We start from the raw sequence: 18,289 nt of genomic DNA on the forward strand, positions 1-18,289 counted from the left end.
CTACTCTGTTGATCAGCGTTTTTACATAAGTTAGGAGTGTGGTCCATGAGCACCATGGTTTTTTATGTTTAACTGGATTCACTTTGGTAATGGCTGTATTATTATTTCCCTTGGCAGTCATATCCCGGTTTCTTCTAGATTGGAAGGTAGGTTGTATTGCTTTAATAGGTGTGAGTATTGGAATGTGTTTCATGGATGGGTCAGCTAGATGTCTGTCTTATTATTTTCAGTAATCGGTTTCACCACTGGATCGTTTTGAATATTTGAAATACATGCTAGCGTTATCAGCTTTCGTGTCATGTGCGTATTACACAGAATGTCTAGGGATGAGGATCTCACTAACACACAAACACTGGACATGCTGGACTGTGATCGATAATGTTTAGTCACTTCAGTACACCAGACACAAGGGAGAAGGTGTCTTTGGGTTACTATGGTATAGTTCAATAAGAGTTTATTTGAATTGGGTGGTCGTTCCATTATTGTACATGTAAAAATGTTTTCTTTGTGTTTTTACAGATGTTCCCCTGATGAAGGGACGATAGTCCTGAAATGCATTGGGCTGTTGTTTGAATTATGTTTGTTTTTATGACATGAAAATTCAATGGTTACTTTTTCAACTAGGTTGATACCTACAGAAATTAATGTAAAAATTTGTAATAACGCAAGACTTTCTTGATTGAAATTATTCAGATTTGCATTAAAAATCATGTGATAAATGTTAAATTATTTAATTGTGAATTTGTGTTTAATATATGTATATCCTTTATGTAGTGTGCACCTCTGTCCAAGTAGCCGGTTGGCTGCTGGCCCTAGTTTTCTTGAAATCACAGTGTGAGGTAAACACTAAAAGAGGTGCAGCACACATATCAAAATAATCACGTTTATCAGGGGTTTAGTCTGAAATATTTAGGTGTGCATGGTCTACACCAAATTTCAAGGCTCATAAAAGACATGTCTTCCTGACCCTCACATGGCTCTGATCAGGAGCTATTAGTAAAGATTTACATGGCATGTGTTCAGTAACGCCGAGAATCTTGAGTGAAGCAGGTATTTGACAGGTAGTAAATATTTTGTCAAAGTTTATTTTTATTTGAGTAGCTTGTTGAGGCATCAGCAAGCCATATGTGTGGAGAGGTTAGCTTTGAAACTAGCACTTCTGGAGGTGCCAAAACCAACCTGCATAAGTGGTAGTTTCACTTTGAATGTACGGTAACAACTCTTCACATTTGATGAGACGTGAACACCCAGAAGTGTCCACGGTTTAGTAAGTTGCATTGATCCCACTTACTTTCCCACAATGCCCTGCAATACATGAAAGATTGCTAAATGGTTAAGATCACTCCTATATTGCCATTTTGTGATTGAATCTGTTGTGATCCACAAATTGCCAACCACGCAGCATTCCCAAATGTCACTAAATAAGAATGGAACCTAATTTTTGTGATTGAGCCTAGTGTCCATTGTAGGAAAAGGCACAACGCGCATCAGGGAGACATTGAATGTTTCCACTGAAAAGCACCCTGTTTTCGCAATGTGGGTAGTTGTGGATTCTGGGGTGGTGGGGCTTGCGTGGATGTCACAATGTTTTCCTACCCAGACGCCCTTGCAAACATCAAACTTTGGCTAAAAATATATTTTCTCATATCAGATAGAATAATTGGCTGTACTAAAGAAATAGAAAACCCATTCAAGACTTTTTGGGAAACAAATTGGTGCAATATTTCTGCCTTGCGAGCTATTTCCTTTAATCAACTGATACAAAGGCTCTGATCTCATGTATTGTTTGGGGTCTACAGTAAGATGGGATAATGGGTAAGTAACTGTTATATCAACTCAGAAAGAGAGGTACTATGGTGAGCAGATAAAAAAGTAATATCAATGGAATCATAAGTATACTACCAGCTAAATATGTTTATACTAGCAAAAAAAGTAAACTAGAAGAATTTAATAAAACCGAGAACTCATTACAAATGTAAATGTTTCTAGAAAGCGTTGACCCAAGTACATGTAGCATTCATAATAACAAAAAGAAATGAATGAATCCTGAAATTTGGGACAACTGCAAAAGAAAATAATTTAAATGTATGCCGGATTTCTAATACCGGTGCTGTGATGTACCATGAAGCAAACACACGGACAGGTCCATTTCCTTTGAATAAAAATTATTTTTCAGGCAAACAGATGGGCCTGTCCATTTGTTAAGTAAAACCCAAAAAGAAGTTGCTTTATGGGGAGCTTCTTTCATAAGTGACAGCTTTGAGATGTGCTCATTGAGGTCCCCTGTACTCCCAATCTTGCTATTTGTCTTTTAGATGATTCAGTTAATTATCAATTCTTCAACAACAGCCTTTACTTTGTTGATTTCTAAAAAAAACTAAACAGCTAACCCAACAGCATCTATGTCCTCCTTACCCCCTCGTTCAAATAGTAGGACAAAAATAGAAACAACTAACACCCTCCTGCTATATCAGTCTTGCCTTTGTTACCAGTTACTTTCTCTAATCCTAGTGTTTTGCCCAGTATGATTTTGTTTATCCTGATTCACCGTTCACTGAAGCTAAATTCCATTCGGACACTGAGGACCCGATTCACGAAGGGACGTACGTGTAGTAAAGTTATGAGTGCAGAGTCTAAGCACTCAAGCAGACTCGCTGTACTGAGAACTGCAGTGCAGCGATTCCACCCTGAGTCCACAGATTCCGCTTTGAATGCAGAGACTCCACCACAGGTACAGAAACTGCACTCATAACTTTACGTAATCCTCTTTGTGAATCGGGCCATGAAAAGGGAGACAACAAAACTACTCCCTGTTTACTTATTAAAGCTCAAAAGATGTAGTGGATGAACCTTCAATGTACAGGGTTTAACTTCCTGGAAATCCTTACCTCTCTTATGAAGACTTAGAGATAACGTCCTGAAAATCAGGAATAATGTGAAAATGGCATAATGTTAATTTCCACATCTAGTTCCGAACCAATCAGATATTCAAGTCTGCTTCCTACTAACCATTTTCAAGTCTTTGCCATCAAATCCATGCTGCAAGATAGCTCTCTGGTATGGACTCATGAACAAAAGGCATTTTGTTAATGAGGTCTATCTTCATTGACTTAATGCAGACAAGCAGAATATTGCAATCTATTCACGCAACAGGTAATATACTCTCCCACCACCCCTTGGAACTCTAACTCAGGAGCTATGTCTAGCTAGGAATAGCTGCCTTTCCTCTTACCAAATGCATTTCCAACCCACACTTCCACAGATCAATCACAGGCAGTTCTGCTTTTTTTTACACAGGTTTTAAAACGGTGGAATTTCCCCCAAACCTGGAAACAAAACATTGCTAACTTCCCACAAGGAACTAGAAACATGTTTATTCAATTTATAGCGCTTCATGCCCTGTGGCTCTCAGACCTCTCTTCCTTCTGAGTCCCGCACCAAGAGACCATTTTATTAGTGAATGTTGCAATTACTAAACCAAATAAATAAGTAAATAATAAATATGTTGCTGTAATTTCTTTATGCTTGAGTGAACAGGAAGTGTTAAAGCAACTTACGTGTTATGGGAAGAATTGATCCAGTAATGTGACAAAGGGTTATTCATGTCCTGAGGGGATATCTCACTGTATTTTTCATCCCAAATACTATTTTCTTTGGAAAAGAGATATGTCAGAAACTGTAGGAAAACCAAAGGTGTACAATAAGAAACAAGAACAACAGTTAGGCAATAGTGAAAATATAGTAAGAAAATAGACCTGAGCTGTGTCCTGCGTACCGTAGTGCCTGAGCTACACCTATATGCGACACCACTGAAGCGAATTAATACAATTAGAAGTCTTATGTAATGCTGCATGGGTCTTAGAGCTCATTCTGGAAGCACAAGAAGGTCTTCTACCACTACATTCCAAGTAATTAAGTACACTGTCCCAGTCCGAAACTATTTATTGATATCATGTAAGCAGGTTTAATTAGATTAATGGAAGCAAAATAATACTACAACACTCAGAATGTATTAGGCTATCACAAAAGTCCAACAATGGTATGAGAAAGTAGTGTTACCCTAAGTAACTGCATTCACTCACCTCATCAACATAAAGGAATGGCTCCGCTGTTTCCCTCATGGTGTCATCCACAAACTTCGTCATCCGGTCTCGAACCTTACGGAGGTCATGTGCCCAGGACTCCTGCATTCAACAGAAGGATGTGCATCAGTCAGTCCCCCAGCTGCAGATGCTTTATGGTTCTTGCCACTCCTACTAGATAACTACAGTTGTTGGAGATACAACCTAGGCCTGGCCATTGCAAACATTTGGCTCAGTCAAGGAAAAAGAGCAAATTTGCCGATGATTTTTATAATTTCACTCGTTTTTAGAAATCACAAAAAGTACAAAAATCTTACACCTACACCTACAAAGATCATAGGTTTCTGAGTACATGCCTAAACTGATGGGATTTCTGCTGGTTAAAAGGTATGGTTGAGATGTAAATGTAGATAAATGTGTCTTCCATCTTTTCCAGTGCTGAGATCTCTTCTACTACAACCCTATAAAATACGGGGTGCTGTCAGTTTGGCATTAAGTCACCTATTATAATTGGTAAGGAATTACTTGTAGTAAAATTGTACAGGAGAATTCTGTCTCACCGTGCTGCATTTTTACTAACCCCATACCACATTAATGAGATTGAAAAGGGGAAACATTTCTGGATATGGTGGTGCTATGCTTTTGCTCAAAAACCCTCCCCTTTCCCCAAACAAGTTCATCCAGGTTATACGTGAAGTACTTCGCACAAGCAAAAATCCTTAGAGTAGCTTCATTTTGCCCTACTCGTATTACAACATTGGGTACAAAATGTCTGATGTTGGATATACCCTTGAACTCAGAATACAGGTACAAGTGTTGTGGAGATTGAGTGTAAAATCACCTTTTGGTGATAAATGATAGTTATGACTGTGTGGATCCTCAATTCCTTCCCAGTGGCCAACCCCTTCCTCTCTGCTGGTAACACCCATGTTTCTACCCTCAACCCTAAATTTACAACTGCAGAAAATCCATCATACATACAGATTACCCTCAAAATTCCCCCTCTGTGAGTAAATATCCACAGATTCGTATTCCGTGAATGAAGAGCCAACATTTGTTTTCACAGATAATACTTTCCACAAGTCTAAGTTGACAATGACAGCACATCTACCGTTTTGAGCTGGCCGCTTGATGGCTCAATATTAAAAGGCCAATTTGACTTCCTAGGACCCACATTTGGTGCAAGTGGACATTTACTTCTGAAAGATGCAAAGTCCCACCAATGAAAGGTGCCAAAGAATCAACCCCTAAGTGCCATGCAGAAGGACATCCTCTGGCAGCTGGCGTCCATCAGATTTCATGACTTGCTTGCTAAGACCTTTAGAACTCTGTGGTCTTAAAAGTTCACTAAGGCCCGCTTTCCGAGACCCCTCCAAATTCCAGTGGGAACGTTAACAGCAGTTATTTGCCTCACAGAAATTATAAATTGTTTACTTTCTCACAGTGATTTCAGAAGCTGAAAACAGGTGGGATCTCTGTGTGAAAATTTGTAAGAAAATGAGGAATTGCTGCAGAAATTGGGCCAGGAATTACTAGGTCCACGGCTAACTCCTCCTCAGACACCAACTCATAAAGGGCCAGATTTCCCCCACTTCAAAGCTACCAGTACCCAGGTACTGGTAGGTCGGGTGGGGGAAATATTGCGCACTTTCCAGGTGACTCATAAGGGGGCCTGACTCAGGCCGCCTGAGTATCCAATGATACGTCGGGCAGAGTGACATCCCTATGAGAGATACTGCCCCACCCGATTAGGAGACGCAACTGAGTGCGAACCTGCCCCGGGCGTCTCCCTCGGTCTTTCTGCACACAGATTCCTTGTGCCACTAGAAGGCAGAATTTGTGCATGTAAACACAGCCAAAATCAAGAAGAAGCTGCCAGAAAGGGCCCCGTTTCGCATCTTATTTCCTATGTTGGCTAGAAAATACCAGCTAGAATCAATAATTCTAGCTTTCTGCATGTTGGTAAGTGTAGAAGGGGCAGTACTATACAGACATGGTGCTTCTTTTGTCAATCGATGAAAATGTTCCACAAACTACAGCTTGTTGAAGTACGTCTTGTACTACCTCAGTGAGGAAAAGCATTGGCAAATCCAATAGGAATGGCCTTGGGAGGCTAGTGCAATTGGTATTTTTTAAACATTAGTTTTACTGCAAGCATATACCACCAAAATAAATAGGAAACATGCTGTCACCTAAACATGTCTGCCATATGTTTAACAAGCCTTTTAGCAATATCATGCATTTTATTAGTATTATTATTAATACTATGTGTTTAGGAGGCAAGAATGTATACACACCTTCTCAAACAGCCAAATCGCATACAGCTACAATGTTACAATGTCACTTAAACCGTTTATTACAGCAACTTTGAAAAGAAAACTGGAAATAAATCACCAGTCAATAGAACACTCGAAGTGTTGGCAAAATAAGTTGCTGGCGTTCAAAGTTAGCATAAATAAAAACATAAAATAAAGCACGCTTTGAACCAGTTTTGACACTGAAGAGAAAGGAACTACATTTAGATGGATGGGAACTGTCACTCAGCGTGGGCAATGTGGGCTTACCCATTGTTCAATTTTATATTCTGTGGTGCATGTAAATGCCAGATGAATCCCGCTTACTAAAAGCCTCTATGGGTAGTGTGTACGAGTGTTTTGGAAAAACACTAGTCTGGCGAGACAAATAAGGCCAGACCTAAAAATCAGGTACACTTTCCGAGATGTTCAACGTCCAGATGTCCTGTTTACAGTGAAATTTGTGCATATAACGTGGCGCTAAGCAGACAAAATCAGTCGTTTACTGCATAAATGAAAGAGAAAGGGTGCGTCATGCTGCCGGCAAACCAGCTGTTGTGTGAAAGAATTGATTGTTTGTGCAGATTCACAATAAACAAAGTCCAACTGTAATGCAGTGTTTACTTTTCAAAGAACACTCTTGACGGATCCATCACATTTGCATAAGCCTGTTACAGGCAGAAGTGAGCTTTAAAGGAGCCGAAATGAGGAAAATCACCAGAAGCATGGCCCTAACCCACAGGGCACTTGTTTGAGTTGCACAGTGAACACACTGCTTTGTACAACCACCACAGGGCACACCACAGGGGTTTGTTATCGAGGGCATCTGCGATTGCTGATCACTGCTGTGGCACGTCTACTCAAGCAAGTGCATAGAAATCTTTGCCTTGGGTTGAAAAGTCACAGGAAAAGCTGATATAAGTTCCTTTTTTGTTCCTGAGGTGAAAAGACTTGAGATACCCCACAATCCACTGCGTGACTAGATTTTCATATTTCACGAGGTATTTGCAACTTCACCCAATGACCACCAATGAAGGGGTGAGCATATGCAGCACAGATTCACTCAACAATAAGATAAGTGTGAGTCGCCAGCCGCAGCACAGTAGGTGTAATGCACAACTCTGTTACAGCAGCACCTGTATCTTTAAACATGCTAATTCAACTTTACAATATGATCTTTGCTGAGAAAGCTCATGGGAAGGTGACAAGAAGTGGTTATCATATGCAGTGATGCAGACTGAAATTCTCAGGATGCCAAAAAATTAAGCAATCAAGGATTTATAAAGCACGGCAAATCACCCGTAAGTGTCTTAAGGCAATGGAGTTGCCAGCTGCTTCGGGGTGATCTATTCATTCGAACAGCCAGGTCTTGAGTCCTTTTCTGAATTCCTGCAGCATTGGCGTTGTCCTGAGGTTCAAGGGAAGGCTGTTCCAAGACTTGGCTGTCAGATGAGAGAAGGAGCGTCCTCCACAGTGGCTTCTGCGGACCCGGGGGTGACAGCAAGGAAGAAGGAGGCAGATCTTAAGTGTCTGGTTGGTTGGTGGAGTGTCATGAATTTGTTGATGTACACTGGTCCCTCGTTGTGTAGGGATTTGTATGCTTGGGTCAACAACTTGAACTGGCATCTCTTCTGGATCAGTAGCCAGTGTAGGTTTTCAAGGTGCAGTGTGAAGTGGATTTTTATGGGGAGGTCGAGGATGAGTCTTGCCACTGAGTTTTGTATTGTCTGTTGTCTCTTCAATCAATCAATCAATCAATCAATCAATCAATCGTGTGCCAGATCTCCATGGCATATTTGCCGAGCGATAGTGAGTTGAGTAGAATAAACTGGAGTTGTGCCGTGGCATTCTCGGTTGACATGGTGGACACAATCATGTTCGTGGTGTCTCCGGTGTTGTTGGTTGCTTTTGTGTTGCAGGTGAAGCAGCGAGGCTAGCACAAGAATGGTCCTCTCATGGTGCGTGGAGATGTGCGGCAGCAGCTTTTGTTGTCGATGCATCTGGGATCCAGGAATCAGCGGAATGCAGTGGCACAGCAGTAGGTTTTGGAAGAACCAGGGTTCCTGGCGCTGGGTACAGTCCAGGCGCACACTGGCTTGCCTTTGGTGTGCAAGTGGTGCAGCCATGCTGCGGCCCCCATTAAGTAACTAGGGAAGACGGTGGGGTGCTGAGGCATGGGGAGGGAAAAACGGCAGGAAGAAAAGGTGAGTAAGCATGGTAGGGTAAAGCTGCTACAGAAAGAGACAAAGCAAACAGCAGAGAGATACAAAGTATAAGACACAAAGACAATTAAACATCATTGAATGATTAAACTATCTAAACAGAGGAGTGCTAGCTGGGCTAGTCAAGACAAATGTAAGCTACAGCTACGCAGTATGTTAACAGAGTGGATTATGCAAAGAGATTACAACAGTTCCCCAGTTACCAATTATCCGAATTACGGCAGGGCAAAGGAAACAAGTCACTGGAGGTCAAGCACAGTGCAAAGAGGTGTTTGCAGGGCGATGTTCTGAGGAGATGTGGTGGCTCTCATGCAGAATATCAACCGGAGGAGGTAGAAGTGTCTGAGTCAGTTTACTCTTCAGTGGCATAAAAAAGGCACCCGTAGCACCCAAAGTGTTGGGTAGGGGTGATCTCCAGGGGGCCCCTCAGCACACAACCCTGGCCTGAGAGCTCCTAAGTGAGTCCAGAGAGGGGCCCCTCCATGTACCTTAAAGGAGAGGGTGCCCTCGAGTTTCATTAAGCCACTGTTACTCTTCTCGCTAATGTAACCTTCAATCTATGTGGAGAGAAACCAATAACATCACTTAGACACCAGGGAGTCCCTTCATATTTGTAAAAGGCATCTCACACACCAGAGCTCACTAATGGCAATGATCATCAACAAGTTCCCACCCAGCACACCTATTGTGTCTGGACCTTCAAAAGAAGGGAGCTCTTATTAGAGACGTTTTTTGTGGTGGGATCTGTGCTGTATATAAAATTGTCTTGGCTTCTCTCTCTACTCTATTTATTCTGTTTCATTGTTCAGACAAGATTAAAAACAAAGATGATGCTATTGGAGACAGTTAGAGAGCCCCAGTATCAAAAGCGGTTGTACATGTTTCAGCCACGATAGCTCAGCCCAGACATGTCTTCTGGCTTTCGTCAATATCTATAGAAGCAGATCCTTGCAAGGATTTGGAAAGAGTTTTTCTTATACTATGACTTCAGTCTACTAATTTTAGTCTAACTTATCACTGTGTGAGGGACAAATACATTCAATCATGCAAGTAACACTTACATACCCAAAGGGTTCATTGGCCCTTCTGATACCTGTGGCTGGGGAGAGAATCATAGAATAGACAATCCATGGTCATGTTGCCCACTAAAAAGGACCATCTCACCATTGCTAAGCACTGCAAACAATACTGAAAGAGGGATTGTGTGGTATCATATGTGCAAACAAAAACATGCACAATAGACAACGAACAGTGCATAGCTAGTATCAGCCACCAGGTTTATGCTATTCTTATATACTATACTTATGTACACAGAGGTGTTGAATGATGGTGTGGAGATCACTCATACAGGTCATAGGTACAAGTCAGCATTAGTGCAAATGACATGAAAGAGGTCATGAATTTAGAGGCGGGCGGACCCTGTAGTTACAAACTAGAAGGTAAACAAATCAAGATGTTGTTATAGCACCCAATGGGCTAATAGTATGAAGTCCTCTTTCAGTAATGCCAAAGTACTGTGACTTACTTTGTCAAGGGTACCATCACATATTCTTCACCTACTCGCTCCTCTGAATCCCTGCATGTGAACTAAGTTGATCATAGCCGAGTCCTACAAACTAAACTAACGAGATGTGTCATATCTCCTCCCATTTACCGCTCCCATTCTGTAAAACCAAGGTACTGCGACTTACTCCGTCAAGGGAACCATCCCGTATTCTCCACCTACTTATTCCTTCAAATCCCTGCATGTGCACGAAGCTGATCATGGCTGAGACCTAAATACTTAACTGATGAGATGTGTCATAGCTCCGTCCCCTTACCTGCACCAATAAATCATGGTACTGCTCCTTCTAATTTAGCCACTGTGCCTGAGAGGACCTATCCATCTCAATAGTGTTGGACTGGTCCAGCATGCAGGAGAAATGTCAGTGAATGAGGCTGCACACCATTTTTCTCAAAACAAGGACATCATTATGGTTGTAAAGAAACATAAGAAGTACGAAAGGTACATAGAGAGATATATGGGACATTCCCACTGTACTTACATTTTTCAGGAAGATAAATATAATTATAATGAAAGCCTAAAGTACATATAGTATACAGAATTGTGCAAAACATTGGGAGAATTATCCCTGCAAGGTATCCGTTCATGTCGGGCATGAACAATGCACTATTCAAAGTGATATGGTGGAGAGGAACATAGTGTAAAAAACTGGGGACATTTACATTTTTCATTAATGATTGTCACCAACAAAAATGTATCTTGATGGTCAGCAAAACTGTGGGTCCCAACTCTGGGAGAATAAAATACTGATATTACAAAGGTCGCCCTAAACCTTACGCTTTTGCCTCAAAACAAACTGGAAGAGGGTACATAGAAATAGCCCATACAATCCCCTTCTGAGTTGATCATAGACAAGGTGGGTAAACTATATATAGAGTCCCTATTTATTAAATGCCAGCCATGGTATGCTGTCATTGAATCCCTTTCTGTGCATCTCCAGTTGATAGATTCATTGCTATTCTCTTTCAAAGAGAATCATGTCTCCCTTCTCGTCATGTCCTCCAGTTATTCTAATATATAATCCAGTTGAAATCTTTCAGTGTATTCTTGTGAAATAAAATGGTTGCTCATCTTTGTTGCAATCTTCTTGCCTTTTATGTTACTCCAGAGTTCACAAATCCTAATACAGATCTTTCTGAATGTCATGCCTATGCATCTCATATTACATGTGCATTTGGTCATATATACCACATGTGGAGGATTACAGTGTGTATGTTAAGTTTCTTCAAAATCCAAGGTTTTTCTAGTTCTTGGCCTTCGGCCTCATTCCTCTGTAAAGACATGGAACTCCTCAGTGACTTGAAATATCCTTATAATTTACAGCAAGGGTCCTTCATAGCATGAGCTCAGCAGAGTGCACTGCACAATCACTTAAGTCTTTTTTCCTGACATGTGTTGCCCTTTATGTATCTATCCTAAATTTGTGTTCATGTTGCAATAATAATGTGCTAAGACATGCCTCGATTACAAACAGATAATTTTCATTACTCCGAATTCAGGTCTTCTTTGTATCAGGCCTGGATTCCCACCCTGTATCGGTTTTGTTCCCACCTACAGGGTGGTGCTTTATATTTATCAAGGCGGGACACTGGTCCCTGGTATTGAGACGGGCAAGTAAGCAAATACGCATAGGTGCTTGATAAATGAGTGAGACTAAAGCTTTATTTTTAGGCTAAGTTAGTCAACCCTGTCTCAGGTTCCAAGAGAGCTAAGTAATATAGTATTACTAGGAGTCACTTTCAGGGCAGCGTGGATGACTGACACAACTAAACACCCGGGATGTTCTCACTTGGAAGCTTTGCATGAAGGATCTGGGCCATGTTTTCATACAAACTGTTTTTGTCTGAATGTGTTACTCTTTAGAGAGGTACTAAACGGGGGCGCCCACTGTTCCCTCCATTGTTCAATTTTGCTTTGGTCCCTATGACCATTGACAGTTGATCTGCTGTCAGCTAAGCAGAAGTTTGAATTAGCATTATCGAGGACAAGTGCCCCATATCTGCTGATAATAGGTTACTAACTTTAATGTTTCTTACACCTCTGCTCTACATACTCTTTCATAGTATACAGTACCTTCTGCTCGTGTTGCAGGAATCTCTGGAAGTCGTGCAAATGAATTGCTGAAGAGTCTGCTCTATCTGTGCTCCTAAAAGAGAAGCAAATCCAGACTGAAGGCACAAACAAACCTAAACATTGATCATACAGCCAACTTATCATAAACTTGTATCATAAATTCACCACCGTCATGGACAAAGGGTAATATCTAAGCTGGCACAGCCTTTAAATAGTACACATATGAAAACTGGTAAGTTATTTCTAAATCATCTGGATGACATGTATAGAGATATAGTTGCTAGGACAGTATTGGGTGACATTGTGGATATTACCTTGTGGTGGGAAGAGTCACAGCGCCATAATCATGTCCAAGTACTTAGAGGTGAATGACTCATTGAGGAGATAGTATCTGAGCTCAGGAAAGCGGAAATATGTGGTGGACCATTCTCAGAGAGGGCTGCCTAGCATTTGAGCTCACTATAACTAGTTCTATGGATGGAGTAAGTAGACCTGATGTTCAGAAAGTGCTTCAAAGCCTCACTGTTCTAGAGCCAGCGTGTCATTACAGTGTTCCTGTGGTGCTTCTGCCTTAGGTAAACTAAGGCTTCTCCAGGCATCTAACATTCTACCAAACCTAAATAAAACCAAACAAAGCTAAAGTGCATGGAGTTAAACCTATCAGAGTTACACGAAGCCGAACTAGCAGTGGTGGTTGAGGCAGTGGGGTCACACAAATGCAAAAGCAGGGATGGCAATGTTTGAAATAATATTATACAGTTATATTTAGTATGGGCTTCGAAGGTCTGAAAGGACTGGATTGCGTAATCACCAATGGCTGAGATTAATTAAAGTATTCCACTTTCATACATTGCATATGGCTGGCTTTAGGAAAATATGTCTGATACTGAAAGGTGTACAGGCACAAAGGCACCCGGACTGTGAAAGCAGCAGAGGATAAGGCGCAAAGTGGCCTGGACTAAGAAAGTGTGGAATGTCAGGACACACATGGCCTAGATTGTGACAGCACCACGGGCAGGGACACAAGCAGCCTGGATTTTGCTAGCATCAGATGCAGGGAAACAAAACCTGAATTGTGATAGCACCAGGTGCAGGGACATAAGAAGCCTGGATTGTGACAGCACCGGTAACTTGTACGCAATTGGCCTGGATTTTGACAGCGCTAGGTGAGGGACACAAGTGGTCCACATTGTGTCAGCACCACATGCAGGGACATAAGTAGCCTGGATAGTGAAGGACCAACACTGTTTGTTTTGCCCAGGACTACAAGCACCAGAGATCCATGTGGAGTGGAGGCCGCCATGCCGTAACCAGCATGCTAAACTGGCACATCCAAACAGTGCTTTGGTCCTTTAGAGTGGGGCCCGCCATGGCAAAGACCGGGTGAAGAGCGAACCCATCTTTGCCCGCCCATGCCCAATGAGGCCAGGCCGGGCTGGGCCCTTGCTCTTGGCATGAAGTTCTTATCTAGACTTAAGTGATTTCGGTAAAAACGTTCCTTTTTGGCCATTTAATATTCAAGGTAAAAGTGATTGGACCTGTGCCCAGAGCAACTATAACAATAGTACGCGGACACTAGCCCATAGCCCTGTTGGGAATGGGTAAGAGCTTAAAAACCACTAATGCCCTAACTAATTATTTAACTGACACAATAGGGCCAACAAACAATGAAATTGTCAATGTGACAGAAATATTGTGTGTTTGATCAAGAATGCAGCTATTGAGGTTTTGTGTAGCACAATAGTGGAAGGCACTGGTGAGATAATCCCATCAATAAAAGGGTCTCCAAATCTGTCTGATAGAGCCCAAGCAGTATTGAATACATCCAATACCGAGCAGGCACCCTGTGTCTCAAATATGCCACAGGAAATAACAGAACCGTCACCCAATCATGAGTTGAAATTACCACCAGCTAAAAAAAGTAGACATCTGGCAGGAAATATGAGCTCTAATCTTAAGAAGTGCACAAGGGCCTCAGGTACCAGCGGAAAAGGTAGCAACTTAAAAGGACTTGATAAGGAGCAGGAATTGACTATATCGAATAATCTGTAGTTGATGATTTAAAGACTTCATGCAAAACTGGACAATATAGAAAGGAAGCTCCCACTTGAAATAAGTGGATTACCACACTTGAGCATGCTGTTAAAAAATGTAGATGCTTGTTTCTGGTCCAGGGAGGACCTGGATTCGCAGTTCCGTCTGGACTGTTGCCATGGGGCAGAGAGCCAAGACTGATTTGCATATGACTGGGTCTAAACTGGGGTGGCATGGTGAGCAAAAGAACAATGGATTGAACCCAGATCTATTGACTGGGGGAGAATGTTTGATTTGCTGTGCAATCCATCCATCATCTGTGTGTCTTATGGTTAAAAATGTACCCGGCATATTTCAGAATCGAGACAAACTGCAAATTGAACTTAAGGCTACTACAGAGAATGTTGTTGTTGAAACAGAGACCCACAACCAGAGGGTACAGCTAATGTGCCATCATCCACTAGGATATATAGTGCACGTCCAATCACAGACACTTGTGGGGGACAACCTATCATTCCATCTACACATCAGGAAGTGCTAATCACACTATATCAGGGTGAAGTTAATATAGGAACTTTGGTGACTGTACCGGACACTGTACATCTATTGCCGGATGATACCCACTATGTAATTATTTTGAAGGATATCTCCAAACTAGACTTTCACATCATAAAGAACTGAGGTGATCTAAAAAACAAAGTTGTACATTGGATGTCAGATCATATTTGTAGCATCAGCTTCGAGTACCATGAAATAATAATGGTGAGAAGGGAGAACTGGGCTGAGTACTATTAAAAAACAGGTCATGGTGACTGTATCACAGTCAACTTCCGTCATCCAACTGTGGTAAAGTCTCTCCTTTCCGATCTTTGTCATAGGCAACACTCCCTGGATAACCCAGATGGGAGGATTACAGCTGTACAACTGGTTTCTCTTACAAACCACCAGTAAAAGAGACCCATAACATCAAGGGTTTTTGCCTCTGCACTACTTATGTAAGCCCAAACTGGGCATACCCTTGATTAACTTCAACAGATCTGCACTGTGCTATAGCTGTGGTGAACAGGATTGACAACAGGAGAGAGATTGGGTCTGAGGCTGATCACAGGGAGTTGGGGATACAAAGGTCCAACAAGAAATAAGGTGTGAGAAACCTCATGCAAGTAACACTGGTAGCACATTAGTTATCAGATCATGGAATGTTGCCAGAATTAAAATCAAAGTAGAGAATAAAGAATGGTTGAGTACCATAAACACCTCACAGCTGATATGCCTGTAGGAAACTTTCTAAGTGGATTGTTTAAAATTTGTAGGCTTTACCTCAAAAACCCTCAAACAGCAGGCAGGCAAAGGAAGGATTGGCGGTGTTAATTTCAACTACAGCCCCATTAACCCTAATGAAAACATACCCTGAATCACCTTATTTCCACTTTTTACACCTATGGAAACTAAACATTGCATTGATTCATTTCTATAACAACGTATTTAATAATATGAGAAGGAGAGTAATAGTGGATCTCGAGAACGAGCTGGAAAAGTTTGTGAGTGGATATGGGGCTAATAGTGTATATATTTGGGTGTGGGATTTAAACATAAGTAAATGTCAACTAACATCTAGAGGGGCCTGTGGGTATACCGATGGAACAGGGAGTGGTCGGTTACATTTTCCACATGACCCATATGGCGAGACTATAATTGAATTGATATTTAAATATAACCTAGAATTGTTAGAGCAAAGTATTGTTAATTAAAAGGCTCCACTACCTACTTTCCAAGGAAATGGCCGAAGTCCGATCATTGATCATATTTTACATTCAGAAAATGGATTGGGGTTGCTTAAATCATTTGGGGTTGAACCCAGCACTTTTAGTGAATATTTCTCGTTAATACTCACCCTTAATATTAAAACCAAACAAAGGTAGAGCCTCAATTAGCAGAATACATCAAACCGGAGGGTAACAATGGTGTAAGCAAAGATGAAGTAAACACTGCAATTGAAAAATGCGCTAACAGGAAAGCTCCTGGCCCGATGAGGTCCTTATAGATGCATTTAAATCTTTTATCACACTATAGGTGCCAATCCTGACTCAAGTATGTAATTCAGCAGCCCAAGAATGCTTCCCTACAACTTGGACTGAGAGTATAATAGTCCTGATATTAAAGAAAGGGGACGGAGAGGATGCAAAATGTTACCGCCAATATCCTTTCTGGACTTATTTGCTAAATTAATGGGAAGAATTAACTTAGAGAGTTTGGAAACCTGGGCAATAGATAATCAGATTTTACTATGACTCTCTTATCTGTATATTTTTAATTTGTTTGTTGTTGTGCTTTTATTGATATGATGTTATCCGAATAAAGTGTCTTTGAAGCTTGATAATCAGAAGGGATATTGGTACAGTGGAACAAGTAACTAACTTGAACCTCCTTATTTGTAAATACACTATTGCTAAGGAAGGACATATCCACTTCTGTTTTGCTTACTTTAGTAGCGCCTTCAACCTTGTAAACCATGGTAAACTGTGGCAGACCATGGCAAAAAAGGGCGCCATGCAGACATTATCTTACACCTGTCACAGCCGCATGACTCCCTGACAGTACAAGTATGGTATGGAACAACTGGGGAATGCAAGCCAAGATTTAGAGTCACAAGAGATATTAGACAAGGGTGTGTCCTTGCTACTTTCTTGTTTTCTTTATACATTAATGGGGTGTATAGGTCACTGCAACAGGTGAATGCCCGATGCCACGAGAGTTGGCAAGTGACGGACCCTTGTTCTCCTATATGCAGAAGATGTAGTGTTGCTATATGAACTGCTTGCAAAACCTGATAGATAATTTCATCGCATATATATAGAGGATAAAGACCTGAAACTTAATTTAATGAAAACCTTTATAATGGTATGTGGGACTGAAAACCCAAGGGGAAAAAATGATTATGTTAAGGGAAATGAATTAACAGAAATACAAAATGTTACATATCTGGGTATTCATTTTTCACATTGAGGACAATGGGGCTCACAGTTGAGAATTGCGAAACTGAAATTTATAAGGACATCTGAAGCCCTGGTCAGATATGAGAAAAATATAGATATCAAACCCATAAGAGAAATACTGCAACTATACAAAATTAAATGCCTCACATCAGGCATCACATATAGGGCTCTTTTGTTGAGTAGGACAAACAGCGCAATACTACAGACGCAGGAGAATCATTTTTGAGTAGGCTCCTGGCAGTGAGATGCTCAGCATTGACTTATTTTATTCATAAAGAATCAGATGTACCTTATCTAGAAGATGTAATTCAGATACGTCAACTTATAATTTAGCATAGCATTTGGAGCAAGACAGATACCAAGTTCACTAAGACTATCACAGAAGACTGTTAAACATTTGAGTATTGTGATGAAATTTCCTAGTTGTTGTATGTGAATAAATTATTAAAGGAGATTGATGAAAACATTAGTATAGAGGGCCCCACTAGTATTTTGCAGTATAGAAAAAGGGAATTGAAAATGATCCTGAAAGGGAAAAGAGAAGCCTAAAGAGAAATTAGAGAAATATCTAAATCCAATGTAGATATCGCTCAGGTCTCATGAAACAAGGTATCCAAAGGTACTTTATTATTGTAACTAACACACAGAATACATTTTATCTTACTAAGATTACATTTAGGAATTGTACACTATCTAGTAGCTTTCCCCAAAATGGGGTTATGGGATGAAAAATTACCTAAATGCCTATGTGATGAGAAAACCATCCAATCCACATTGCATTTTATTCTATTTTCTAAGTTTGATAAAGATATTTGAAAATGTTTTTTGCAGCCACTATTTCGTTTCAATGAAACTTATTTACCATCAGGATGCATATAACTTTATATGCAAATTGGACGATGGTGGTACATACTATGCAGTTTTCTTATTGATCTCATCTGCAATCAAGAGAAGGAAATCTATTTTGCCCCTAGAAAGATTAACACATGAGCTAAAATCATGGATGGTCTGTACCTTGTCACTC

The 18,289-nt window shown here is 40.9% G+C and overlaps 1 protein-coding gene across 3 annotated transcripts in view; it reads right to left on the bottom strand.

Annotated features, from left to right (window-relative positions):
* Positions 1 to 18,289, bottom strand: part of PLCG2 (phospholipase C gamma 2) — a 436,087-nt gene that overhangs the window by 123,258 nt on the left and 294,540 nt on the right. For all 3 annotated transcript variants that reach the window (XM_085638502.1, XM_085638503.1, XM_085638504.1), the window contains exons 9-11: positions 12,236 to 12,308; positions 4,083 to 4,184; positions 3,558 to 3,676 (exon numbers count right to left, since the gene is read on the bottom strand). In XM_085638502.1, the coding sequence (XP_085494628.1) occupies positions 3,558 to 3,676; positions 4,083 to 4,184; positions 12,236 to 12,308 (294 nt within the window). The remainder of the gene's footprint in view (positions 1 to 3,557; positions 3,677 to 4,082; positions 4,185 to 12,235; positions 12,309 to 18,289) is intronic.

This window comes from Triturus cristatus, chromosome 12 (genome assembly GCF_964204655.1).
Source record: "Triturus cristatus chromosome 12, aTriCri1.1, whole genome shotgun sequence".
In the NCBI taxonomy this organism is placed as follows: domain Eukaryota; kingdom Metazoa; phylum Chordata; class Amphibia; order Caudata; family Salamandridae; genus Triturus; species Triturus cristatus.